Genomic DNA, 27700 nt, shown 5'->3' with positions numbered 1-27700 from the left:
CAGTTCAGGTGGGTGCAAGAATCCAGTCTAAGCCTTTCCTACCACTATATCCTGAGGGAATTTACACTCTGAGGCAGGCAAGGCATCTCCCTGAGGTGGCTTTTTTGGCAGAAATTGGAACAACCCATTGATGTGTCATCGACTTAATTGTCTGCTGCAGAACTGGCAAACTTGGTACTCCTCCCAGCTGTTCTCACCTAGCCAGGGTTGTGAGCAGGCCAGAGAATTCAATATTCCACCCCAGTGACCTGCTTAATCCAGGCCAAGCTCTTGGACACATTGGAATACACTCCATACCGATCATTCTGCCCGCATCCATCTCCCCAGGACACTGTGCCAATCAGCTGCCAGTGGTTATTCTGGTTGGTTAAGGTGACCATGGGCCCCCCTGAATCTCCGCTACAAGCATCTTTTCCTCCTGTGGGTAGAAGAGAAGGGTGGTCATTTCCGTGGCGCCCAAGGGACCCAAACGCGCCGCAGACTTTGCAAATTGCTACTCCAACTTTACAGACAGGGTTAGCCATGTGCCCCCACTAAAATGCAGCCACCTCTGAGTGGAGAATGTGGCAACTCTTTACCAGTGCACAGCAAGGCTGAGAAGTGATTTAAGATGGGAAGGGAGGAAGAATTCTGGACCTAGTTGAAACTAAAGGAGAACTAGAGGGAGGCAGAATGACCCAACCTAAAATTTGGCCAGGACACCAGAGTTAACACCCTGGAAAGTGATCATAGAATATCAGGGTTGGAAGGGACCTCAAGAGGTCATCTAGTCCAACCCCCTGCTCAAAGCAGGACCAATCCCCAATTTTTGCTCCAGATCCCTAAACGGCCTCCTCAAGGATTGGACTCACAACCCTGGGTTTAGCAGCCCAATGCTCAAACCACTGAGCTATCCCTCCCCCCAGCGTAGATCCTTTAGTGACCACATGTGGCCAGGACCTCGGTTTGATGTTTCCTGCAAAGCAGGGTGACCAGATGTCCCGAATTTATAGGGACAGTCCCAATATTTGGGGCTTTGTCTTATATAGACACTTATTACTTCCCACCACCGTCCCGATTTTTTACACTTGGTATCTGGTCACCCCAATCCAAAGACATCCAGCACAGGAGAAAAGATGGGTTAACTTCTCAAACTGGTTTCAAGGAGATGTGAAAACCAGATGTTAAGATGTCACCACATCTTATCAGGAAACCGGGCCTGGCATGGTATGGGCGAATCTATCTGTCCGGAACCAAACCGGAAGCTGCGTCCCCTTTGAATCCCCTGCAGTAGTTGTGCAGCGTGAACCTCTGTCCATAAGCCCATCCCCACTGCAGAATTTCCCGGAGTTCATGGCTGTAAGGCCAGACAGTGAGCATCCGTTCTGATGTCTCATCCAACGCAGGCCAGAGAAGCTCACCCAGGGATTCCTGACAACAGCCCAATAACTTTTGGTTGCATTAGATCAGAGATTTTCAAAGCGTGGGGCATGACCCTGTGGCGCGTGTAAGGACTGGACACGGCTGAGCTGAAGGGCCAGAGTCAGCAGCGGGATCTGTCTGGATGGGAAGCAGGAGGGGCTCTGTGGAGGCAGTCTTGGCTGCCAGGATCAGGCTCCCTCCCCCCACTGCTGCAGTCTCCCTCCTCTTCTGGGGAGGCAGACACAGACTCTGAGTGGGGGGCTGCAGGCTGCACCCTGGGAATACTGCCCTTTCCCTGAGAGACAGAGACCCCTGCTGGCCCCAGCCCTTCAGCACAGCCGCAGGGCACAGAGCCCCATCCACGTCCCCTAATGGATAGAGCCTGTTCGGGGGAAGCAGACAGGGCCATGCTGAAGGTCAGCACAAGGGCTGTGCATCTCTTCAATCCACCGTAAGCTCTGCTGGGCGGCGCGTAAGCCTCGTGCTGGCCTCTGCACAGGGTGACGTGCCCCTTGCCCCCTCTTCGGACGAGGAGTTGGTAAAGACCTGTGACCCCCTTAGAGTTCACCCCCTAGCCAGGTGTCTAACAGCATGAGGGTGAGACCTGCCCACTGGGGCGGATGGAAGGACACACTTGCACCAAAGCTGCTGTGGATAGAAGGGAGCTGCACCTTCTTTCTCTCCAGCGCAGATCATATCATCCGTCACCTTTTTCTGCAGCCTCGCATAGGCTTCCTGGCACAACGCATGGTCAGTGAGCGGGATCTCAATCTGCAAGACAGGAAAAACACTTCGTTACCAGGTGCCCATTGGCTCGCGGGGGCCCCTGCTGTATCTACGCAGGCTTGGAAGGATCTGATTTGTAGTGGTAAATGTCACTAAATGTCACACACCGCACCCTGTAGGCACACAAGCCGCACACACGCAAACCAACGGAAAAATATTTCCGTCGAGAGCAACTGAAATTCACACATTGCCCAAGTCAGAAGAATGCTGCTTAAGAACCTGTGAGCGTTTGAGTCAAGGCTAAAATGTTGACACCTGATGGTCACAGTTTGCATCGTAATGGTTTATAAAGCTTTAACTTTTTGAATCTCAGCCTCAACTGGCGAGAAACAATCGTCTAATCTCCACCTTTGCCTGAAGCCCCCATGATTTCTCACACCTGGGAATATTTAAATGACTAAAAATTAAAAAAAAAAGCGTATAAATAAACACCGATGTTATCCACTGAAACGATAAAAAAAGTTAAAATTGAGTTCTGCAAACACCTTGCCCGCCTTCTCTTTCTAATATGCTGGGACTGACACAGCTACAACTACATAAGCCCAAACATCCTTTAGTCTAGCAGTATCCTATTGCTTTATGTTATACACACCCTTGGCTGGGGGTTGGAAACAGGGATTGAACCTGGAACATCTGGACCCCCAAGTGAAAGTGTCTGCTGCTTGAGCCAAAGGAGCCTTCCCCCCGTACTCAACACTGCAGCAGGTTTCTTAATTGCTATGTGGCCGAGCCGCTGTCAGAGGGGGACAGACCACCACGACACGCCGGCGTGGAGCATACACCTGTAACCGTATCAGTTAACCTATAGAAATCGGAGATGGAGAAGACCCAGCTCCTTGCGTATAGTGAAAGCTTCCTTATCGTGTCCTACTTGAAGAGGGCAGGAGTGGGCGTTCACGCCGAATGCCTTCAGGCAAAGGGTCTAATCCTGCCCTCAGACACGTGTGTGCAGTTCCCATTCACACGCGTGTGTTTGACGACAGAGTCTGGCCCAAAGCACGATGGAACAGGGAGCAAACACAGCTTAGGACCAGGAAGGGACACGAGGACACAGCTGCTCTTACTAAGCAGAGGTGGTGGGGTGAAGAGGTGGACATGGGGCTCCTACTTGCCAGGGGGATGATTATGGGCTCTCCCTGTATTTGCCAAAAGGTGTAATCTACCTATTCTTGATTGTCTCCCGCGCTCTTCTTGACTTTGTAGGTTATGTCTACACTGCGATCCCAGGTGTGACTCCAGATCAGGTCGACGGACCCATGCTAGCTTTACCCTTGCTAGCCTGGTGAAGAATATCAGTGTAGCTGCAGCGGCGTAGGCTACAGCGTGGGCTGTGTGAGCATGCCAGAAACCCTGGGGACAGGCTCACATTGCTGAATTCAAACTGGAGTTATCTGTGGGACGTCCGAGGGCCCGTGTTACACAGGAGGTCTGACTAAGTGATGACAGGGGTTCCTTCAGGCCTTGAAATCGAATCAATGACTGCACTCAGACCTCCGACTGCAGTGGAGACATGCCGTTAAATTTTAAGCTCTTCAAGGCAAGGACCACATGTTCCTGTGTGTGTGGTGAGCCCTTGACCACATTGTGGGCACTATCATCATCCAGACAAATAATAATTATGCTCCGGGGCTAAACTGGCACCATGAGATCTGCCTGTAGGTCCCCCAGCACCTTCTGTTGGGGTTTGTCTGGGAAAAGGATAACTGGGAAAAGGACGAGCCATCTGGGCTGACCTGCAAACTAACATCACACTGAAGCAAGAGGTGAAACCTTGGTGAGGTCTGGTGGGGCTAGGGTTAGCAGAATATACCATGTTCCCATTGGATGCAGCGTTCATGGACAGCCTGTTGTAAAGGGAGAGAAAGCCAAGCCATTTGGATTCCATTAGCACAGCTGATATTACACATCTCCAGTTGATGCTGAAGGTTTGACCTGCTTCTCCTTTGGACTCTGCTGCTGGCAGCCTCGTCCGCAATCGATATATATCAAAGCCCCCGATGCCTTGTAGCCGAGTGAAGCGGTTGAGCAAAGCGCTCCTATTTGCTCATTGCTCAATGGTTGCATACGTGTCTGTTGGTTTCTCCCAGGTCACTGGCTGCATGCAGCGATTTTGGAGAAATGATGCTAGGCCCGAGTGGTGTGTTTACTCATGTTCAAGGCCCTGGTGGCTGTTTGATGGCAGCAATGTACACAACAGGCATGGAGTTTGGACCCACTCTGGCTTTAGACAGGTGCATTTTTCTGGGGAGTTTTCCAGGCAAGGCACTACCAGGATTCCAGCAGCCCTTGCTGGCTTTCCTGCTGTGTCTGTGGTGCTGCTCAGCTCCCAGCACGGGGCAAACCTGAACTCTCACTTGGCTACCGAGAAGGAGGCCAGCGCCAGCATCCTCATTTTACAGCTGCGGTAGCTGAGGCACAAAGAGGGGAAGTGACATGCCCAAGGTCACAGAGGAGGCCTGTGTCAGAGGCAGGACGCTGGACCCCACCCCTGTGCTCAGGCCCCTAGATCCTGCTATTCTCAGGTTAATAGTTCTCACCTCCATCAAGGCTTCAGGGCGTTTTTGCAAGAATTGCTTCCCCCATCCGCTGACAATGACCATGGCATCTGAAAGCAAAATCAAGAAGAGTTTGCTAGCAAAGAGATACTCGGGTGTGGGAAGAGGATTCTGCTATTAACTGGACCCTGCTGAACATGGCAGTGAATCAGTCTACGTGTTAAAAGAAAAGGAGGACTTGTGGCACCTTAGAGACTAACAAATTAAGTCCTCCTGTTCTTTTTGTGGATACAGACTAACACGGCTGCTACTCTGAAACCGGTCTATGTGTTAGCATCTTTCTAAGCCATTCCTTCACTACCCCAGAAGTGGCCTGTCTCCAGGCAACTGTTATCTCCCTTGAAGCAGATTTTGTACCCAACATGCCTGGTTTGTTGTACAAGAGGAGTCCAGGGCAGGCGTATAGATTCCTTTCATGCAGCCAGCTGCATCCGTAATTGCCCTTCCACTTAGCTGCTCTGATATTGGTCTGAGGCACTGATCCTAGCTTGTAAGTCCCCTCTTCTGAAACTAGGTGCTGTGAGGATCACAAGCAAAGCAGGTCTTGGGAGAGAAGGCTGCCTGGGGAGATGTGAGGCTCACACACACGGCGAGCGGTTCTTGAGAGAGTCTGTGTCTGACTGTCTCAGGCAGAGGAGATGCCTGCTGGACCAGTCCTCTGTCCCCTTTGCCTAGGGGATAAAGAACACAGCAGCCAGGAGAACCAGAGAGAGAGAAAAAACTCTGGGGGTTGGATCAAAGAATCACATGGGTCAGAGCTGGGCACCTCTAGGTCATTTAGTCAGTGCTGATCCCAAGTCAAGATTGTCCCTATCACATATTTGCTAGCACTTTGTCCAGTGACTGACATGAAGGACCATCCAAACCTTCCTTGGGGAGATAATGCCATCATCCCATAACAAACTCCTCACAGCTAGGCTGGCTGTCGTGAAAATCTTTCTAGCCTTTGGATCAGTTTTGCCCAGCGGCCTCCCACTAATAGCCCCTTGAGGCATCATAAGCACTTCCTCTCCACCCTCCTTGGGGTCTCTGTCTTGCACATATCTTCTGGTTACCGTATCCACCTTGGTCTGTGTTTAGCCCGGCAGTTGGGCTTTATGGCCTGCTCGCAGTGGGAGCTGCCAGCTGATTGGCACCTCTGCAAGATCAGTCCCTGAATCTCAAGAGCTGTAGCAAGTTTTGTTGCCTGTTTCGGAGCTGGCCCAGCACTGTCCCTGGGTGGGCGAGGAGAAAGAGCCAGCTCTTGCCTTGGTGGTGTGAACCATCAGGAAAGCAAATCGGCATCACGTAGTCATTCAGCACCGCCTGCTCAGACAGCTCCACCAGGCCTATGTCGTACTCAAAGGTGGCCGCCCTGTAGGAGGGGTGGATGATGATGTTCTTCGGCTGCAGCTGCTGCTCGGTGTCGTCTTGCTTTAGAGTCCGGTGTTTCCCTGTGAAGGAAGGAGGGCCAGGGAGAGGTGGCTACGTGCAGTTATGGGAGGCCATCACCCTACCCTCCCAAAGGGGCGTGAATTCCCATTAAAGTCATTTGGGGGCTTGGAGAAGCAAATAGCTCAGAGCAGGACACGTCCTAGCAAATTTGTGCCCGGCAGACATAATGTATCATCATGACACAGCTAGCTTGTGGGGCTCCCATGGCAGGGAACCCAGTTCAGCAGGAAGGGGCAGAGAGGAGCCACAGAGAACATCAGAGACTGTATATTGAAGGGTTCCTGGAGGAAGTGGTGAGCCAGTGTGTGAACCAAGGACACACACAGCAATTTCACAGGGGAATGGCATAAAGGGTGCTGGCCTGAGTCCACTTTGCCTTTAATTACCCAGGCCATGGGATCTTGGGAGAGCACCATACCTCTGCCCGCCTGGAGGGACTTGTAGTCAGTGATCTGTCTCTGCCCCATCGCCACCCCTTGAGCCAGTGTGCAGTGCTGATTGCTGGTCACTCACCCAGGATTATGCTGAATGATGAAGGGCTGACAGCATCCGAGCTGCGGAAAACTGGGTTCTCCAGTTCCAGTTCCTGGTGGAGGCAGTGAGCAGCAGTGACAATCCATTTGGTTCCTAGAACATAAAAGAGTCAGAACATCTGTCCAGTCCAGCCCAGTCCCCACGCACAGGATAGCTCACAACACCCACCCAGCCCAGTCCCCACGCACGGGATAGCTCACAACGCCCACCCAGCCCAGTCCCCACGCACGGGATAGCTCACAACGCCCACCCAGCCCAGTCCCCACGCACGGGATAGCTCACAACACCCACCCAGGCCAGTCCCCACGCACGGGATAGCTCACAACACCCACCCAGGCCAGTCCCCACGCACGGGATAGCTCACAACACTCACCCAGCCCAGTCCCCACGCACGGGATAGCTCACAACACCCACCCAGCCCAGTCCCCACGCACGGGATAGCTCACAACACCCACCCAGCCCAGTCCCCACGCACGGGATAGCTCACAACACCCACTCAGCCCAGTGCCCATGCATGGGATAGCTCACAACACCCACCCAGCCCAGTCCCCACGCACGGGATAGCTCACAACACCCACCCAGCCCAGTGCCCACGCATGGGATAGCTCACAACACCCACCCAGCCCAGTGCCCACACACGGGATAGCTCACAACACCCACCCAGCCCAGTCCCCACACATGGGATAGCTCACAACACCCACCCAGCCCAGTCCCCATGCACGGGATAGCTCACAACACCCACCCAGCTCAGTCCCCACACACGGGATAGCTCACAACACCCACCCAGCCCAGTGCCCACGCACGGGATAGCTCACAACACCCACCCAGCCCAGTGCCCACGCATGGGATAGCTCACAACACCCACCCAGCCCAGTTCCCACCAGTGTTCCCTCTATTTATGACAGGCCGTCTGCGCAAAAAATTTCTTCTGTGCAAATTTTTGTGCACGCGGTGTTTCGCCGTGCACGCAGGGTTTAGGATCTGTGTGTGCGCCCACACGCACAGCTTAGAGGGAACAGCGGTTCCCACCCACAGGATAGCTCACAACACCCACCCAGGCCAGTCCCCACGCACGGGATAGCTCACAATACCCACCCAGCCCAGTGCCCACGCACGGGATAGCTCACAACACCCACCCAGCCCAGTCCCCACGCACGGGATAGCTCACAACGCCCACCCAGCCCAGTCCCCACGCACGGGATAGCTCACAACACCCACCCAGCCCAGTCCCCACGCACGGGATAGCTCACAACACCCACCCAGCCCAGTCCCCACGCACGGGATAGCTCACAACGCCCACCCAGCCCAGTCCCCACACACGGGATAGTTCACAACACCCACTCAGCCCAGTCCCCACGCACGGGATAGCTCACAACACCCACCCAGCCCAGTGCCCACGCATGGGATAGCTCACAACACCCACCCAGCCCAGTGCCCACGCATGGGATAGCTCACAACACCCACCCAGCCCAGTGCCCATGCATGGGATAGCTCACAACACCCACCCAGCCCAGTGCCCACGCATGGGATAGCTCACAACACCCACCCAGCCCAGTTCCCACCAGTGTTCCCTCTATTTATGACAGGCCGTCTGCGCAAAAAATTTCTTCTGTGCAAATTTTTGTGCACGCGGTGTTTCGCCGTGCACGCAGGGTTTAGGATCTGTGTGTGCGCCCACACGCACAGCTTAGAGGGAACAGCGGTTCCCACCCACAGGATAGCTCACAACACCCGTCCAGCCCAGTTCCCATGCATGGGATAGTTCACAACACCCAACCTCCTCTCTAACAATAACCCTGCTTATAATGTACACGGCACCTTTTATCTAAGGGTCTGCAGGCCCTTTACACAGATCAGTTACATCTCTCAACACCTCTGCTCCATGGGGAGCACCATGCTGAGAAACCACTGGATGTCCTCCAGGCCATTGGCTGCTTTCAAAAGGTTTCTTGGTCCCCAGGGCTGGGCGGTTGTGGCATCTGAACTCCTTCCACTGGGGCGGGGGTGGTCATTCACACCTGTACGTGGGGTCTGCACTAGGGCCAGGCACCGCTTACGTCCAAATGGGACCAAGAAACCATGTGCTGGACTCTTGGTTGAACTGGGGCTCATGTGGGAGGTAGACCTTGTGCTGAATTTCACCCCATGTCCAGAGGGGCTGCTCCACAGTCCTGGGGCCCGGGGCTGAGCACAAGAGAGAGGCCGCCAAAGCCCACTGACCCTAAGGGGAGTCCCAGCTCTCAGGGCCTTTCAGGAGGGGAGCCCTGAGACCCACTACTGGCTGGTCAAAAGAAACCGATGGCAAGAAGGTGGCCAAAGAGCCACTGATCCATCAATACAACCCAGGAGTCATCGTTGCCCAGCAGGAGGCTCTCTCCTGTGCCCCACCGCGGTACCCACCAAACCCAGCCACCCCGCTCCTGTCGGTATTTCGTAGGGGGATGGTGAGTTCCTTGAGTCTTTGCAAGGAAACCAGCTGGCAGCACTATGTCATTGTGCTCCCCCACCACTGGGGACAGAGCCCACGCGTGAGCTCCAGGCAGGGTAAGCAGTAGGCCGAGATTTCTGCACAGAGGGGCTCAGTCCCCCTCCATGCGCAGGCCTTGGCATGCAAGAGCGCAAGGTCTGCACAGGGACTAGACATAGCGGACGTGGTCCGACACTTGGGCCTCCGCATGCTAATGCGGCTCGGAGGTGCTCTTTCCCCTCCTAGGCCTCCCCACTTTCAGGCGGTAGGAATGACTGTGCTACGCAGGATCGGGCTCTGCAGCATAGGTTTAAAGCAGAGCATATCTTTACTTAAAAAGTAGCATTTTTTTTACACAGTGCACAGTCAACCTGTGGAACTCCTTGCCAGAGGATGTTGTGAAGGCCAAGACTATAACAGGGTTCAAAAAAGAACTTGGTAAGTTCATGGAGGATAGGTCCATCAATGGCTATTGGCCAGAATGGGCAGGGATGGTGTCCCTAGCCTCTGTTTGCCAGAGGCTGGGAATGGGTGACAGGGGATGGATCACTTGATGATTCCCTGTTCTGTTCAGTCTCGCTTGGGCACCTGGCATTGGCCATTGTCGGAGGACAGGATACTGGGCTAGATGAACCTTTGGTCTGACCCAGTATGGCCGTTCTTATGTTCTTATGTCTCCTTTATAGCCAATTCCCCCAGCAGTGTGTGTGATCAGATACCAGGGGCATGGCTCTCTTAACAGTACTCTTGCCTAGTGGGCCAGTCACTGGTGGGTTCATGTCTTATGTGTGGACTCCAAACCACCCCCGTTTCTGATCCAGGGCAGCACGAGGGGGTCCCAGAGATGCCTTTTTGGAATAAGGTATTAAATTGTCCCCTCTCCTGGCTGCCTGGTTGGAAGTTAAAGTCGTGTTTCACCCACAGGAAAAAATTTGTGGGTGCTTAGCACCCACTGGCAGCCAGCTCCCCCTTTTGCCCCCCCAGTGCCTCCCGCCCACTTGCTGCCACACCACTCAGAACCTCCCCGCGCCTCCCAGCACCTATCGCCTGGCGTGATCAGCTGTTTCCTGGCGTGCTGGAGGCTCTGGGAGGGAGGGGGCGGAACTGGGTGGGAAAGAGGCGGGGCAGGGGCAGGGCAGGGCAGGAAGAGATGGGGCAGGATGGGGGCTGGGGGAAGGGATGGGGTGGGGATGGGGTCTGGGGCGGAGCGGGGGAGGGAAGAGGTGGGATGGGGGCAGGGGCTTGGGGGAAAGGGTCGGGTGGGGGCAGGGCCTGGGGTAGAGTGGGGGGTTGAGCACCCCCCGGGCCTGGAGGAAGCCGGCGTCTATGTCGTGTTTGAAGAGATCAGGGGAGAACCCTTGTGTCTGAGCTGAATTTTCTTCTCCTGGTAAAACAAACTCCACTCTTCAAGGCTGCATGGGGTCTATTGCACATAGTGATGGCTTCATAGCCCTCCACCGACACTGAGCAGTCAGTGTCTAACTCATGCAATGCACTCCAGGGTCTCTGGATAGCATTGTGTCAAACCAGATGTGATTCTACTCTGTGCCATACGAATCGCCAGTCAACCAGGGCTTGCTCATTTTCCTCCGAATTCTTCGAGCTGTTGAATCAGAGCGTTATCGCTCCAGTCATCAGCCCAGATGACGCCGAGTACCAAAGAGATTCTTACCTAGCAGAGAGCCTCCGCAGAAGGGCTGCGATCCCCTATACAGCATGGCGATCCACGGAGATACTCCTCGCTGGGCATAGCGTCCGTTGGAAATCCGAGCCAGCAAACTCCTGGAAAACTTTGGCTTCCCACACACTGAAACCGCAAGGAGTAAGGTCAGACGCAAGAGAGACATATGTGAAACCCCAACTGAGAAACCGAGTTTTCTAGCATAGATGGAAGCAAATCCCCAGATCCGTTGTTTACACTGGTTTTATTGGGAATTTGAGTAAAACCGGAGTAAAGATTGCGTCAGGACCCCAGGATTCGGCTTAGTCAGATGTTACTACAAGACATCAACAAGAAATCATCTCCTGTTGAATTCTAAACAGTTCCCAAGACCCCTTCCCCCTCAGTTCACCTCCCCCGCATCTGATGTCATTTCTCTAAATATATCCAGCGTAAGTGTGATGGAGTTACCTGAGAGTTACTGGATTATCACAGAGCAAAATAAGGCCCCTTGGCATCCCTGAGACGCAACCAATGGGGACCCCAGGCCTCCAGAGAGAAAAGGCTCATGGAGCAACTCACTTTGCAGCCCGTATTCCATAGATTTGGGTTTTTTTTAAAATGTAGCTGCACTTTGGGACAAGTCCTGAGTCCCTTGGCTGGGTTCTGATGCAGGCACGTTGCCAAGGAAGCCAATGGCAGTAGGTGGTGAGAGTTCCAGAGGTGACCGAGTGACTTAGAAGCACAAATAACACCGAAAGTCAAGGGGGCTTACACTCGTAAATCATTCAAAGTTTGTCTTACATGGCGTTGTACCCGGGACCTGTGGGACCCGGGCTTGTGGACTCGGTGTTTCCAAGACTGTGCTGGAGTGTCCACGCTGCACTGGAGACCTGGGTTTACAATGGCCGTACCTGGGTCTCACAGCCGTGCTAACGTGTCTCTATTGCACCATGCAGACCTTCTGCCTCAGGCCCGCAGCTCGGCCTACGTCTGCCCTGCAGCATGACCAGCCGAGGACCAGAGTCACAGCATGACTTGGGTTCTGACCCACCCCGCAGCTGGATCTAGGGCCTCGCTCCTGTGTGCTTGTTGACCTGAATCAGGCTGATTTGAGTGTGGACAGAGGAGCGGCTTGGGCTCAAACCAGAGGCCAGGCAGGACTTAGTGCGCAGTTTAGATACTCTGGAAAATCCCCCCTCGAATGAGCAAAACTGAGGCAGGACTTTAGGATCTGGCCCTCTTAAAAAAGCTCTTGAGTAGCTCTTGAAAGTCTTGGAGTCACTGTGGAGAGTTCTCTGAAAACATCCACTCCGTGTGCAGCGGCCGTCAAAAAAGCAAACAGAATGCTGGGAATCATTAAGAAAGGGATAGGTAATAAGACAGAAAATATCATGTTGCCTCTAGATAAATCCATGGTACGCCCACACCTTGAATAGTGCGTGCAGATGTGGCCGCCCCATCTCAAAAAAGGTATATTGCAATTGGAAAAGGGTCAGAAAAGGGCAACAACAATGATTAGGAGTATGGAAAAGCTTCCGTATGAGGCGAGATTAATAAGACTGCGACTTTTTAGCTTAGAAAAGAGATGATAAGGGGGGGATATGATAGAGGTCTATAAAATCATGACTGGTGTGGAGAAAGTAAATAAGGAAGTGTTGTTTACTCCTTCTCATAACACAAGAACTAGGGGTCACCCAATGAAATTAACAGGCAGCAGGTTTAAAACAAGCAAAAGGAAGTATTTCTTCACACAACGCCCAGTCAACCTGTGGAACTCTTTGCCAGAAGATGTTGTGAAGGCCAAGACCATAACAGGGTTAAAAAAATAATTAGATAAATTTATGGAGGATAGGTCCATCAATGGCTGTTCGCCAGGCTGGGCAGGGATGGTGTCCCTAGCCTCTGTTTGCCAGAGGCTGGGAATGGGCGACAGGGGATGGATCACTTGCTTATTACCTGTTCTGTTCATTCCCTCTGGGACACCTGGCCCTGGCCACTGTAGGAAGACAGGACACTGGGTTGGATGGACTTTTGTCTGACCCAGTGTGGCCGTTCTTATGTTCTTATAGCCTAGCCCATGCAGTGTCGCACTGATCATAAATCCTGTATGTGCATGATCCATGGTCTCCCATGGTATGACTCTGAAGCATGTACGTTAGTCTTTCTAAAGGAAGGTGTTGTTCACTGGCAATGATGGGATGGGACTCAAAGGCCTGTGTAGTGGGGTAGTCACCCCGCTCCGCCCCTGAAAGGGTTAAAAGCCAGCCCTTGGAGCGGGCTGGGACTGAAAGCCAAAAAGGAAAGGCTGAGAGGTGGCCAATCAGGGCCAGGCCGGGCCCTATAAAAGAGCTGCAGGGCCAGAAGGCACTTAGTCTCTCTCTAGCTTTGGAGTGAGAAGAACCTGGCTGCCTGGGAGCACAGGGTAGCTGAAGCAGACCAGTGCTAGGGAAGGGCAAGAGGAGCTGGGGAGCTCCAGCCTGGCAACTCCCCAGGCTGAGGCCTTGTTAAAGGCCTAAGGAGGTACTGGGGCTGCAGAGATACAGGCTGGGGAAAAGCAGAGGCAGCTGGTCCAACCCCCTTGCCAATGATGAGTGACCATTACAGACTGCAGTCTGCCCCAGGGAAAGGGGGCTAGATGATGACTGGCAGTAGCCACTGAGGTAAGGTGGGCATAGGGGGAGGGGGTTCCCCTGGGAGGGGAGACCCAGAGTGTGGGGGTGCTGCTGTGGGGCAGAACCCCTAGGAACGGGCACCAGGGTCTGGGAGGGACACGGGGAGCCAGAGGCAGGCAAGACACCGGCCAGCACGAGGCGCTCCGAGACTGGAAAGAGCTAATTCCTGGACTGACCAGCAGGAGGTGCCGTAGCGGTGAGTGCTCGATCTGCTACAGCCTGGCATTGGGGGGGCAGGAGGAGTGAACTGCACTCAAAGAATGAGCCATGCTGGAAGATGGACCAGCACTCCAAGAGCTAGGACTGGGGTGGTGGATTGGCACGGTGCATGCCAGCAGCTGGGGATGGGTCGGCATGGCATGAAAAGCTGTCAGACCACTTAGAAACTTTGAAAGCAGCCTTCTAGTTAGCCCCAGGTTTGATACTCTATAGTCCCTCTCTCTCCTTTATTAGAAGGATGTTTGCATGGAGGTATTTGCTTGTTTCATAAGCATTCCTCTGCTCCTTCCTCTCTGCCCGAAGACACCTCAAAGATGGTCTCAATGCAGAGGAGCGCGTTCCCTGTTTTGCAGTCCTCAGCAAGGAGAGGACACTTGGTCATTGGTAGGTTGAATCCCACTGATGCACACAGGGCTAAACTGATCATGGGTCAGGAAGGAATTCCCCACCCAGGGGCACGCTGGCAGGACCCAGGAGTGATGTTTCGCTTCTCTTTGGGAGCAGGGATTGTCTGCTGGGATCAAATAGGTGTATCCACATATGGCTAGTTGCCCGTGGCCCCAGGGGTTGGACGTTGGTAAGCCTCACCCTTCCCATTATTCCCCGTGCTTTGGTGCATTATTTTTGTGATTGGATTAAGAAGAGGAGAAAGCTCGTGGTGCAAGTGCATTGGGAGGGGATGCACATCAAGAAGAAGCCCTGAGGTTGTGGAAGTGGGAGGAGCACAACACTGCAGGGTGAATGCAGGGTGCAGGCCCATGAACTTCACTCAGGCGGCAGTCTCCTGGTTAGAACAGTGGATTGCCAGGACACGTGCTTTGTTCATACCAGGGCTTTATTTCCTTCCCGGTAAGAATGATACAGACAGTCCATACGCAGCGTTCGACAGCTGACAGAATAGAGTACAAAAAATATAATATCTTCTAACTACGTGGCGTAGTCGGGATTACAGGCCGTAGCATGTGTGTACCACAGACATGTTCCTTTGGTCTCCGGAGGATCTCGCTCCTCTTGCTGCTATCTGCATTGCTTAAATGATTGTGGGTCAAAGCCTGAGGGTCTAGTTCAGTGTTTGCTCACCCCATACCCAGGTAAAACTCCCCAGGTCTGAGTAAAAACAAGCCAGAATAGTAAGGTTCGGCCCAACAGAAGCTATATGCAGGTATCCATCAGAGCAGCTACCCTTCCGTGTTTTACTAACCGGCATCGCTATGTGAGTGTACGTGGGGGCTCACAAGTACACAGAGGAGAGAGTTTAAACACCTGGCGAGCTAGACATGTACAGAGTGTGGTTTTTTTGGTTTGTAAGAGCCGCTTTTGCTGTAAATAAACACTTTGCTTTAAGGAGGCATCTGGTCACTGGGTACCACCGTCACGCTCCATTGCAGGAGCTGAACGTAATGGGACTGTAGTCCCGACCCAGTCTGAGAGAGGGAGAATCGCGTGATTCCACCCTACACCAGCTGACGACTCGAGGCTTGAGGTTCAGGATGGGGGAGGCACTCAGAGAGACCAGGAGGGGTCAGCAGTGCCGTTTGCCCAGTAGCTGTGACATGCACCACACCAGAAACAAGTCTCCAGTGAACCTAGGGTTGACTTCTGCCCAAATCTGGGTCAGTTTTTGGAGTCATGCTGAAGGTATCCAAACTCAGGAGTTTTATGTGGCTTCAGTGTGCAACCAAGGGAAACATGGGAGATTTGGCTTTGGGAACCCTCCAACTCAAAGCAGAACTCACATGGGGCATACCCCACTGGAAATGAAGTGCAAGGAAATGATTGCAAATGCCTGCCAAGCCACACAGCCCTGGAAGAGAGGGAAGACTCTATTGCAGTGCGCGTGCGTCTAGCGTGGAAACTCCTTTGCCTGGCTTTATTCTGCTTTATACTCTGCCCATCTCGCTCTCAGAACAAGCTGGGTTTGCTAGCAAGAGGGATTCGTCCTCTCACCAGGCATTGATAGTGTTAAGCTCCAACGCACACGCTGCAAGTCACAGCATCACACACTCAGCGCGGACAATGGGGCCCCCTGGCCTCTAGAACAGGGAAAGGGTCATGCGTAGTAAGTGCCATGAAATGCACCCGGACTCTCCCCATCTGGGATGAAGCTCAGGCCATTGCTTGGCAGTCTGCGCTTTGTAGGGGGAAGACGGAAAAGCCTGGGTGTAGTGCAGTGCAGAGGTCTCTCAATCACTGAACCTCTGTGTGCTGTGCTTATAGGCTTCTCATGCCACAGGTGTAGTGGGCATAGCCTCATCATCGCTAAAGAACTGATGCTATCCTAGGAAAGGGAGCAAGGAAACCTCCACCCAGACCCCAGCCTAGGGCACCAATGGAAGGGAGCAGGATGGATTTCACACCCTTTGCTCCTGTGCGTCCACACTGAAAAGCCAGCTCCGAGTTTAGCAGCTGTGGCGTCTCAGCGCAGAAAAGATGGAGGCGGAAACAGCAGGGAAAGCATTCACCGTGTGGGCTCGATTTGGAGCTGATGGTGAACATCAATCCAGGGGTTGCTGAAGTCAGTAGAGTGACTCTGGATCTACACCAGTGTAAACGATATCAGGATCTGGCCTCAGAGGACAGAGCTGGGATATCTTGTTTCACTCTGAATTCTGGTCAGTGACCCCCGCCCCCAAATGCATGTCAGTTAAGGGCAGATTCTGGTGCCTTGACCTAGCCAGAAGCCCTGGTGGAACCATGGCCTTTATTCTGGACTGATGTTAGGACACCACTGACCGCCTGGTGCTGAAGGGAGCTTGGTTTGAAGATAAAGCAGGATAAAGAGATCAGCAAGAACCCCCTCCCCTGTTATCGCTATCAAGGAGGTGAGTTCTTTGTCTGGAGTCAGGGTGAGGGGCTTTGTGGGCCCTGTGTCACTTCAGCTGGGCTTTCCTGCCTCTCCCCACCCCGGGGGAATTTCAGAAGTGGGTGTAGTGCTGGTGGAATGTGCTGGCTTGACAGCCCTGGGTGCTGATGGCCTCTCTGCACAACGCGGGGTGCGGGTCAGGCAGCGGCAGGGCACGGCTTCCCCCATGAGGGTACATCAACCCTGACCTGAAGGAACCATCCCTCAGCAAGCGTGAGGGCGCAGGTCAGTCTCCACAGCCCCACCCAGTCCTTGGCCCCTCTGGGCAGATGCCGGCACAGGGGCCAGGTAGCCGCGGAGGTATCTTCTGGGTGACGTGGATGCCTGTCCCGCTAAGGAACCTGGCTGAGGTCCACCAGCTCACATCCCATGAGCCGCTGAGCGGACGTTTCCTACGACCGCACATGAAGGAACGTGATGCCAAGCAAACCTCGTGAAATAAGGCTGTAGGGGATTGAGTGTTGCAGAAGACCAGAGTCGTGCCTGCTAGCTGGGGCGAGCTCATCTCTTCAGCTCAGGATCCAGGAATGTCCACCTGTGTGAGGATCCCATCTTCTCCCCCACCCAGTCCACGTAGTTAGACACTTTAGTGTACACCCCGTACACTTGCTTGCTTCCGCACTCTTCTGGCCCACCCCATGAGACCAGGCCTTGGGCCACCCACCTCTGGGTCCTGGGGTCCTGAATGACGAAGGCTCCTCCGCTGTCTCCCAGGCAGGTGTCCTTCCCCCCTTCGTAATAGCCAGCACAGAACATATTCTCGGTCACGCTGTAGTTGCCCGAGCGGGACTCGTAGCTGGTCTTGCACTCGGCATGCAGTACCACCGGCAGCTTGACGTACTGCAGGATGTCGGACAGCGTCCTCATCCCCGAGCTGATGATCTCGTCCACGGTGATGTTGGGGTTGGAGATGCCCCAGCCAGCCACCAGGCCCAAGGTGTTGGGGTGAGGCCCTTCCAGCTCATGCTCAAACTGGGGCAGGCAGACTGGCATTACGTAGGCATCCATGGTCACCTTCTCCTTCAGCTTGACCAGGGCGATGTCATGGTTGTAGTTCTGGATGTCGAATCCCCCGTGCAGGATGATCTCCTCCACTGTCCGGTTGATGGCATCCTTCTTGTTCCTCACGTCATGTAGGCCCAGGTAGACTGTGACGTGTTCCTTGGACACTGGGATGATGGTGTTGTCCCGGCGCTGGGAGCGGAGGACGTGAGCCGCTGTTAGCACCCAGGAGTCAGAGAGGAGGGCCCCGCTGCCGAACCACTTGTCGTTGGGGACCCTGGACGTGTCCTCCACTACGATCAGGGCCTGCCAAGGGAAGAAGCCGGGCTCTGCGTTCCGCCCTCCAATGATGCGCTTGATTATCCCGGGGAGAGGGCGAACTGGCTGGCCACACACTGGTGAGAGAAAGGACAGGACAGTTAATCTAACGGGGCAAGCACTTCCACAGGAAACAGCAGAAAGGCGATTCTCCAGTAGATTATGCCAGTTTGGATTGGTCTCTTAAGAACCAAATACTCTTATTTCTGTCCCCAGGGGCCAATCCTTGTTCTCGTGGACATCTGTGCTGGAAAAGACCCAACCCCGTCTGCCTCTGCAGGTTTGGTTCCTACAATATATACACCAGGGCATGGAGCAGGCTGATCTTTAAATGACATGGGCACCCCAATTCCATGTCCTGAATGGGCCTTCTCTGTTATGTCTGGAAAATGGGTACATACATTTTTCAACCTTCTTTGAGTCCCTAAAGATAGTCACTCGCTCCATAGGTTGGTGGAATTGCTTGGGCTGGGAGGTACCCCCTAATGGAGTACCATGGTCCATTACTCTAGTGTTGTGGCAGGGGTGGTGGTGATAACCATAATTGCTTAGCCTTATTATGCTCCTGTTAATGTCAGTCAGGGCCTATATGGGCTGTCCCAGAGTCTGCTGAAGACGCTGGGTCTGCCCATTGATTTCAATGGGCTTTGGAGTTAGGGCCAGATTACTTCCATCACTAGGTCTGAGCAGTCCAGTAGACAGGGCACTGGAATGTGCCTCAGGAGACCTGGGTTCTAGTCCTACCGCTACCATTGATCTCCTGGGCAAGTCGCTTTGTGCCTCAGTTTCACCTCCCCCTATTTTTCTGTCTTGTCTATTTAGACAGTGAATTGGTGGCAGAGCCAGAATTAGAACCAGGTCTTCTGCCTATGTCTTTCCTCTAGGTCATCCTGCTTTCCCTTGGTGACTTCGGTCCTGTGTCATTGATGTATTTAATTAAATGAATTACCAATGCATGTGTTTTCTCTTGGATTTCTGATCACACATTGCCTTCCTACAGCACATCCTTCCTACAATGTGCCATATTATCAGCATTACTTAGGCGGAAAAGATAGGCCCATGGCATAATCTACCAGCAATGATGCATGCTGCCTAGCACCATCCATCATTGCACCTTTTGAAGCCCAGAATACCTTCATGGGGAAGGGGAAGGGGGGGGGGAGAGTTTGAACTCTCTCCGTCCCCCCCCCACCAACACACACACTGAAACAAGGCTGCAAGGGTCCCACTGCCAGTGCACCTCGCCCAGAATTGGAAGATCTTCGGTTCTAGCTTAGGCTGGCAACGAAACAGAACAAAAACAAGTTGCACCATCCCCACCCCACCCAGGAGCTGGGATGGAGGGATCCATGGAACTTGACCCCACCCCTGATTTTTTCCATCAGCGTGCTGTGCAAGTCAAGCTGGAATTCAATGCCTGTGTAGATGAAGTTGATCCCAAGACCCATGGTTCAGTTAATGGGATGGACTCCCTTATACCCAGTATCCTTTCTTCTGCCCCCATCATAGACCTGTGGCCATCTTCTCTCCCCACAAGAGACATCACTGCTTTTCTTGCAGCTCTCAAAGGAAAAGCATTCGGTTTCCTAATGCACTTTGTATATTACTGGGCTGATGCTGGAAGCACCTCAGAAACTGGGAGCTGAGCCCTATCTCACTGGCACCGGTTCTGCACTGATGTAACTCAGCTGATTTTGAAGAAGTTAGGCTCTGATCCAGCTAAGCCTGTGTGTAACCTTAAGTGTGCAAGGAGTCCGTTGACTTGAATCAGGCCTTGCTCCTGTGTCACTGAGAACAGCATCAGGCCTCAAGTCTTTATCAGTGGTCCATGTAGGTGGGTGTCATCCCACTTACGCTAAGGCCCCAAAATACCAGGCCCGGGTTACATGTCTTACATGTTCTAGATCTGCAGGGCTGACCCTTGTGTTTCAGTGACAAACTGGGTCGCAATTTAAGTGGCCATTCAAAACCAATGCTTTAATCGATGCTATTAACAAGACAGGTGCAAACTGATGCTAAACAAAGACCTGATCCAGCAAAATAAAAGAGAGGAAATAATAAATATTAACAACAAGAGACCCAAGGTTTGCTGATCTAGTGGATGGATGGGGGGAAATAATAGATATGATATATCTTGACTTAAGTGAAACTATAGTAAGGCTTTTGACAAAGTCCCAGATGACATTCTCATAGGCAAACTAGGGCGATGTGGTCTAGATGGATGTCCAAGTGGCTGAAAGACCATGACCAATGGTTCACCCTCAGACTGGAAGAACATACCTAGTGGAGTCCTGCAGGGGTCAGTCCTGGGTCTGGTCAATTGGCATTGGTCAATATTTTCATTGGTGACTTGGATAGTGGAATGGAGAGTGTGACTTTAAAATCTGCAGATGACACCAAGCTTGGGAGGGGTTGCAAGCACTTTGGAGGCCAGGATCAGACTTTAAAATGACACTGACAAATTGGAGAATTGGTCCGAAACCAGCCAAATGAAATCCAGTAAAGCAGAGTGCTACACTTAGAAAAGAAAACTCAAAGGCACAACTACAAAACAGGGAATAACTGGCTAGGTGGTAGCACTACGGAAAAGGATCTGGGGTACTATAGTGGATCACACACGGACTGAGTCCCCAGTGGGATGCAATCGCAAAAAGGGCTAAGGTCATTCTGGGGGGTATTAACAGGAGTGTAATTTGTCCCGCTCTATGCGGCACTGGTGAGGCCTCCATTGCAGGACTGCGTCCAGTTCTGGGCGCCACCCTTTAGAAAAGATGTGGACAAATTGGAGAGAGTCCAGAGGAGAGCAACAAATATGAGAAAGGGTTTAGAAACCCTGACCTGTGAGGGAAGGTTAAAAAAATGGGGCATGTTTAGTGTTGAGAAAAGACTGAGGCGGGACCTGATCACAGTCTCCAAATAAGCGAAGGGCTGGTCTGAAGAGGACGGGATCAATGGTTCTCCCTGGCCACTGAAGGCAAGACAAGAAGTACTGGGCTTAATCTGCAGCAAGGGAGATGTAGGTGAGATATTAGGAAAAGCTTTCTAACTCTAAGGGCAGTGAATCTCTGGAACAGGCTTCCAAGGGAGGTTGTGGAATCCCCGTCAGAGGAGGATTTTAAGAACAGGTGGGACCAACACCTGCTGGGGTTGGTGAAGGTTTACACGGTCCTGTCTCTGGACTAGCCGACCTCTCGAGGTCCCTTCCAGCATCACACGTCTGATTCCGCGGAAGCCTGACGTTCTTGTGCAATTTCGACTCCATCCTCGCTCATGTGACACCCCCATCCAGCCACTTCCTGCTCTCCGGGAAGCCGGTGGAGCCGCAGACTTGCAGGAGCGTAGCTGAACTCTAGCTCTCTCTCAGTGCACCCACTTGGGGTGGAAATGTTCTCACCGCTGGCTCAGCTCCTTGTCCCGAGGTCTGTTCGATACAAGGGTCCTTTAAGAAAACCCTGCTGCTAGGTCGGCTCTCTCCAGAGCACGGTGTCTGGAAGGTACACAGTGTTCTGGTGCATCTAGCACAGCTGTCTTCCCTTAATGACTCCTCTGGCAGTTATTCCTCTCCAGCCCCCACCACTTTTTTGGCTACCAAACAACCTTCCCCTTTGCCAGGCTCATGCAAGCAAATCAGTTTGGCTGCCAAGCGGCACAGTCTTGGCTTTAAGAGCTTGATCCATAGCCCACTGTAGTCAATAGGCCCCAAATCAGTCTGCCAAGAGCCCTAATATGCTACTCACAGGCCTGTGAATTATCCCCTTAACTGTTTATCCAGTTCATTTCACGCAGTTTGGGAAGGAAAGATGCCCGCTAGAGGAAGACAGTTGGCAATTCGATTTCTAGCCAGGCATTCCGAGGGAGGCTGGCGTGGAGTGGGGCAGAGTGGAGAAGATAAAGGAGAGCAACAGGACAGATCGTTGCGGTTCTGTCTGGTGCCTGGGAAAGTGGGTCACAGAGCAAGCCAGTGACAGATTCAGACACTCACAGACTTCAGTGAGGGGGGCCACATAAGTAGATGATTAGGTTGATTCACGGCTCACAGCCACATGCTCAATCCAGTAGACTGCTCTGCCTCTTTGGGAGAGGGCCCCAGCAATTCAGGAAGCACAATAACGCTGAGCCCCATAATACGGAGCAGGGACGGGAACAGCTTCATTCCTCTGTGCTGCCGATTTTGTTACGCCAGCGTGACACTGTTGTGTCTGAAATCTAGCACTGGGTGAAGCTTGACTTGAAAAGATGAAACCTCCCGGAAATACGTACGTGTGTGTAGGTGTAGGTGTGTATCTACAGCTACGTCTGTACATGCATGTGTGCACATAGGTGTAGGTACATGTAGAGGCATGGGTGTACATGTATGCGTGTATAAGCGTGTGTACGTGTATATGCACGTGTGTGTGCACGCGTGGCACATGCATGTGCGCACGTGTGTCCATGTACATTTACTTGTGTGTGTTTAGGTTCCCTGCCATGTCAAATACTGTCAGGAATATAAAATGCACCTAGCCAAACATTTCCTGTATCCCAGCTGTCGGGCTGCCGGGAAGCTGCCTTTCCTCCTAAGGCGATGGGATGCGTTTAGAGGAAGCTCTTCTAGCCAAATATTGATTCTAATAAAAATACATAAGAGACACGGAAAGCCCTGGACGTGCTCTTGCTATCGGCAGTTAGGGGGTGCAGAGCAGGGGCTGAGAATGGGGTTTAGTTGTGGTGGGCAACTGGCTTGAGCCAAAGGGGGAGAGGAATCTAACCACAGCTGAACTGCCGCAGATATTTGGACAGCTTTCTCCCCGCTGTCATGCTTCATTACCCCCGAGTCTCTCTGCGCTCCTGGCTGCCACCGGGGATCAGAAGCTGGAACACTGGAAGCGGCGCACAAAGGCTGCCTGTATTGATTCCCTAGCCCAACAGAAGCACCAAGGACTCAAGTCCAAATGTTTGTTACCATAGGCTCCCAGTCGTGTTATCTGGAGCCGGAGCACAATGGAGGGGGGCAAGGAGCAGCCAGAAAAGAGGAGGTTGCCATAGTCACAGCTTAGGGGGTTCTCATACCATCCTTTGGAGCATCTGGTACGGCCACTGGTAGAAACAGTTTACTGGACTAGATGGGCCACAGGGCTGAACAGGGCTGGCAATTCCCGTGTCCTTGGGCGTGGTTAAGAGAGAATAAATATGGAGCCACAATATCATTTATTCTCTGGCTTGGCCCCAACCCTGCAATCAAATCCATGCACCCCTCCAGAGATCTGTCCATGCAGATCCAAGTGCAGGATTGGGGTCCATAATTGTACTTAAAACACACACACACACACACACACAGTAATCAATCCTCTTCACTCTCCATTGGCCCTGAAACCCTTGAACATTGGGGGGTGGGGAGGCACATGTTCTGGCTAATTTTATCCTTTTCCATTTAACAATGTAAAAAGAAAAGTTTTATGAATGGGGCTGAAATTAACATGGTTGTTTGTTTCGCCACGATACTGTGGAGCGTAGCTCAGGGAGAGGAATGGCAATAGGACACCAGGCTCCATTTTCACCTCTAGGTCACAGGTCGGACCCTGGCTCAGCTGGTAGTGGGCAAAGTGAAGTCACCACCATCTGGCTGCGTTCCAGGATCTGAGGGATCCAAACATCCCAGGCAATGGTGGGTTCCAAATCCAGATGCCAAACCTCACTTTGCAGCTTGGGCTCTCTCTGGATTGAGCGGGTATGGTGTGTCGTTGAAACGTACTACACCTGGACTCTCTTGGTTAGGTGTGGTTTGCCAGCAAAGTCCCATGGTATTATGTCGAGCCCTCCCTGACAAGGAGAGGTTGCAAACACTTTGAACAGGGGTGTGTGGCTGCAATGGTCAGTTTCAGCGAATAACTGTGAATAACTTGGCCTTGAAATTCGCTGTCCACAAACACTCCTGCCAGCGCATCCCGACCCCACAAAGGCTCTTGGGATAAGACTGCTGAAGGTGTGTGGGATTCTTGAACGAGTCCCAGCAAATATTCCCAGAAACCATGTGCTGGGATTTGCCCAGCTCCAGGTCAGATCTAGGTGCATTGTGAGGAGCGGGAAAGGCGGGGAGGGTGTTTCTAAAGGGCAGACCGCTCTGCCCAGTGCTGCATCTGCTGTGAGCAGAGGGGAACGTTTCCCTTTTTCATGTCCACTGAGAGGTATCATTGCTGGCCTGCGGGGTCCCAGGAGATAGCAGCATGCACCATAGTGGGGGCATGTAAGGCAGGGCACGTTTGGCTGGAGTGTAACTGCAGCAAGCGGTATGCTTGCCAGAGACGAGTGAGCAGTGTGTGCAGATCAGAGGGAGGGCAGGAGTCGGGGTTCTCTCTTTTTCAAAGACAAAGCCGGCCAGTGAGCTGGAGAAGGAGTGAAGGTGGGAGAGGAACAGATACGGGCCTTTCCTCACCCATGAGCCAGCTAAGGTTTTGCTTCCTCTCTCTCTGGCTCAGACTCTAGGCTCTAATTGTTCCTAAAATACTGCAGCCTGGATGCGCATACACAGAGAGAACCTGCATTAACAGCCACTGGCCCGAGGCAATCAGCCACCTAAGCCACTGTCTGAGGTGGTCTGACTCCAGGCACGGTACCTAGGAGCCGCTGAGCCTAATTCCCTCCTCTGACAATGCCTCTCCCTGCCCCCTGGGGCCGGTCCCTTACCTGCTCAGCCTCAGTGTCCCCAGCTGTAAAGTGGGGCTAGTTCTCACCCGGGGCCTAGTGGGGACCAATCAGTAAATGTCTGTGGAGCACTGCGTGCTGTCGGAGTAGATCTCAGTGGGCACAGTATAGCACCCCCCAGAGGGGACGCTGTTGGGCCGTTATTTAAAGATCCGCCCCTGCTGGGTTTCTGATTTTTGCTGGGCTCTTGGGTGGCTGCTTGAGGCAGGTTCTAAGGTGCCGCACATCCTGGGCCAAATTCCACCAGTGCAATTGCGCTGACATCTCTAGTGGCCTCCAGGGCAGGATTTGGCCACCTGGCATTAGAGGTGGCCCTGAACCAGTCCGTTGGAGCTCAACTCCTGTGGACTTTGGAGCGTTCAGAATCCAGCCCCATCTCGGTGACACACGGCTGTTGCTCATTGCTCTGCCCTTTATAGCCACAAGACCCCTCATCCCCTGTGTATAGCGCTGCGGATACACCCTGTCCCTGCCTGCTGCTGAGGTGTTCCTAAGGTGACGTACCTGTGGATCACAGCCTGGGGCACCCCTGCATAGTGAAGGCATTGGGCTGCCCCAGCCATGGAGTGACGTCAGCGGATCTGTGCTGAACGGACCCCCACCTTCCCCAACGTGTACCCATTGCATCATGCTCGGTTACCCCTTGGAGAGCGAATGCCGGATTGGCTGACTCGTGGCATAAGCAACTCTGTTACGAGACGGCAGCTCGTTTGGTGGTGCACCATGCCAGAGCTCTCTAGGTACCTGGTCGACAAGACGGCAGCTTGGTCCCCAGCTCCTCGCTCTTCCACACCCCCTTAGCATCACAGATGTACGTGCCTGGAAGAGAGCACAACGTTAGCTGGGAGCATAGACGCGCCTGTTGCTTATCCGAATGCAGGGTTTGCACATGCAGCCGGTGCATGTACCGTTGGCTGTGGGTTAGCCACGCATGTTGACAGACAGCCTTTGGGGTGTTGCCATAAATATATTCTAGGGGCCATAGTCTATGCTGGGCTTGCGGAGGTGCCCTGAAGGTGGAATTTGGCTGCCTTGGAGCAGGGTACCTGTAGCAGAGCAGAGCTAGGGAAGGGCAAGAGGAGCTTGGGAGCTCCAGCCTGGCAACTCCCCAGGCTGAGGCCTTGTTCAAGGCCTCGGGAGGTACTGGGGCTGCAGAGGTGCAGCCTGGGGAGAGGCAGAGGCAGCTGGTCCAACCCCCTCACCAATGCTGAGTGGCCAGTACAGACTGCAGTCTGTCCCAGAGAAAGGGGGCTAGATGATGACTGGCAGTAGCCACTCAGGCAAGGTGGGCCTAGGGGGAAGGGGTTCCCTTGGAAAGGGAGACCCAGCTGCTGCGGGCAGAACCCCATGGTAAGGGGCACCGGGGTCTGGGAGGGACATGCGGGGGGGTGCTCGATCTGCTACAAACCTGTTGTCGCTGCAGACCGCTCCCCGTGAGAGGGGAGAGTAGCTGAGATGATACCTGGCTGTCGATGGAAGCAGAGCTCTGTCCGCTGTACAGTAAGGCTATTTCTAAACTGCAATCAAAGACCCAAGGCTGAAGCTGCGGCCAGCCCGGGGCAGCTGACTCCGGCTGGGGCGGTGGGGCTATCAGATTGCAGTGTAGAGGTTCAGGCTCCGGCTGGAGTCTGGGCTCTGGGTCCCTCCCTTGTGGGGCCTCGGAGCCCAGGAGGCACATGTAAACAGGGATCCATGGGTTCCTTTCTAAGGAAGCTGCTGAGGAGTGGGGTTGTGTAGGAAGAGGTGCCAGAGTGAAGCTGGAGGGAGACCGGGGCCTGCCAGGGCAGGGAGTGGCTGCTGGGAGTGAGCAGACTCCAGGCAGGGAAGGCCTGGGAGCTCCCAGTGGGATGACTGGGAGCACAGCCTTCACAGGGATTTGAGAACTCTGTTTGGGGAATTATTTTGTTAGTGTAAGAAATCCAGGCTCAAGGAGGGGTTTGGCTGAGCTAGAGATGCGTTTGTGTGCGGAGTTCTTAAAGGGCCCTGAAGAAAGGAAACAGAGGCAGAACGCCGCAGGTCCACCTCTGGCCATGAGGGGGAGCTCAGGAAGCAGCCGACCCTGTGACAATTTTATTGTTTCTAGGTGATTCCAGGGGCCTGACCTGGAGGGGTGCTAGGCTCCCCCAGCTCCCATTGACTTCATCTGGAGCACTGGCTCCTCAGATCTTCTGTAGATCAGGCCCTGTATCAAATCCATAGGACCAGGAGAGCAGCTAGTCTGGCCCTCCTGCATATCACAGGCCGTTACATTCCCCCCAGATCTCCTGACACTGAGCCCACTAACTTTAGTTAGGCTAAAGCATTTCAATCCACTGTTGTGAGGAAAAGCATAGTTCTTCAAACTGCTACCCCGGCAAGCATCCCCGCAGATGCGTGCGCCAGGCTGGGATCAGCCTGGCCTGAGTCACCAGTGTGGGCTGGTTCACACACTGCTGCAGCCCTGATTTAACTGAGTCAGTTTGGAAATCCGTTTAGTTCAATCGGTGCGATCCTCTCACATGCACACTCTGGGTTTGGCAGCGCAGTGCTTTATACTGATTGGCCTCAATGGACGGATGTTAAATCAGTAGGAGTGTCTCTGCATTTGAAACACACCAGGGTTCTGCACCGGTTTAGTGAAATTGGGGCAACTTTTGCACACAGACAAGCCTCATGTTCCCTCCGCTACACCCTGGCAGCCCTGCTGCCTTCTCGCTCCGCTCTGGGATACAGATGTGTGACTCCGTTTTCCACTGAGGGCACCATTGGGCTGTGCAATCGCAATTTAGTGAACACTTGTGTCGCGTAAAATCCAGCTCCTGGAACTGCACTGGTCCTGCAGGGCTAACAAGAGTGAACAGGCGTAAAGCTGTATTTCTGACGGAGCCACACCCAGGGGACAGGGCTGCCGAGTAACAAGGGGGCACTTTGCAGAGAACAACTGCACTTTAACTGCCTGTTCTGCCTTTAGCAACAAGATCAAATCTCAATCGCTCTTTCTGCCCCTGATTCCGCAGCACGCCATGGCCAGTTCGACCCTGCCATGGCAGAGAGTCAATCTGTGTAATATATCAGAGGGGCAGCCGTGTTAGTCTGTATCCACAAAAACAACGAGGAGTCCGGTGG

General features: G+C 53.3%; 1 protein-coding gene across 2 annotated transcripts in view; it reads right to left on the bottom strand.

The window, feature by feature from the left end:
• Positions 1-227: 227 nt before the first annotated feature.
• MASP1 (MBL associated serine protease 1) overlaps positions 228-27700 on the bottom strand; it is a 66300-nt gene continuing 38827 nt past the window's right edge. The window contains exons 9-15 of one of the 2 annotated variants that reach the window (XM_077826291.1): positions 25340-25414; positions 10850-10984; positions 6690-6803; positions 5990-6175; positions 4725-4792; positions 2073-2172; positions 228-418 (exon numbers count right to left, since the gene is read on the bottom strand). In XM_077826291.1, the coding sequence (XP_077682417.1) occupies positions 228-418; positions 2073-2172; positions 4725-4792; positions 5990-6175; positions 6690-6803; positions 10850-10984; positions 25340-25414 (869 nt within the window). Of the gene's footprint in view, positions 419-2072; positions 2173-4724; positions 4793-5989; positions 6176-6689; positions 6804-10849; positions 10985-17095; positions 17992-25339; positions 25415-27700 lie in introns of those variants that run through there. The other variant, XM_077826290.1, reaches the window with a different exon arrangement.

Source organism: Eretmochelys imbricata, chromosome 9 (genome assembly GCF_965152235.1).
Source record: "Eretmochelys imbricata isolate rEreImb1 chromosome 9, rEreImb1.hap1, whole genome shotgun sequence".
Classification (NCBI taxonomy): Eukaryota; Metazoa; Chordata; order Testudines; family Cheloniidae; genus Eretmochelys; species Eretmochelys imbricata.
This window is presented reverse-complemented; position numbering and strand designations above follow the sequence as displayed.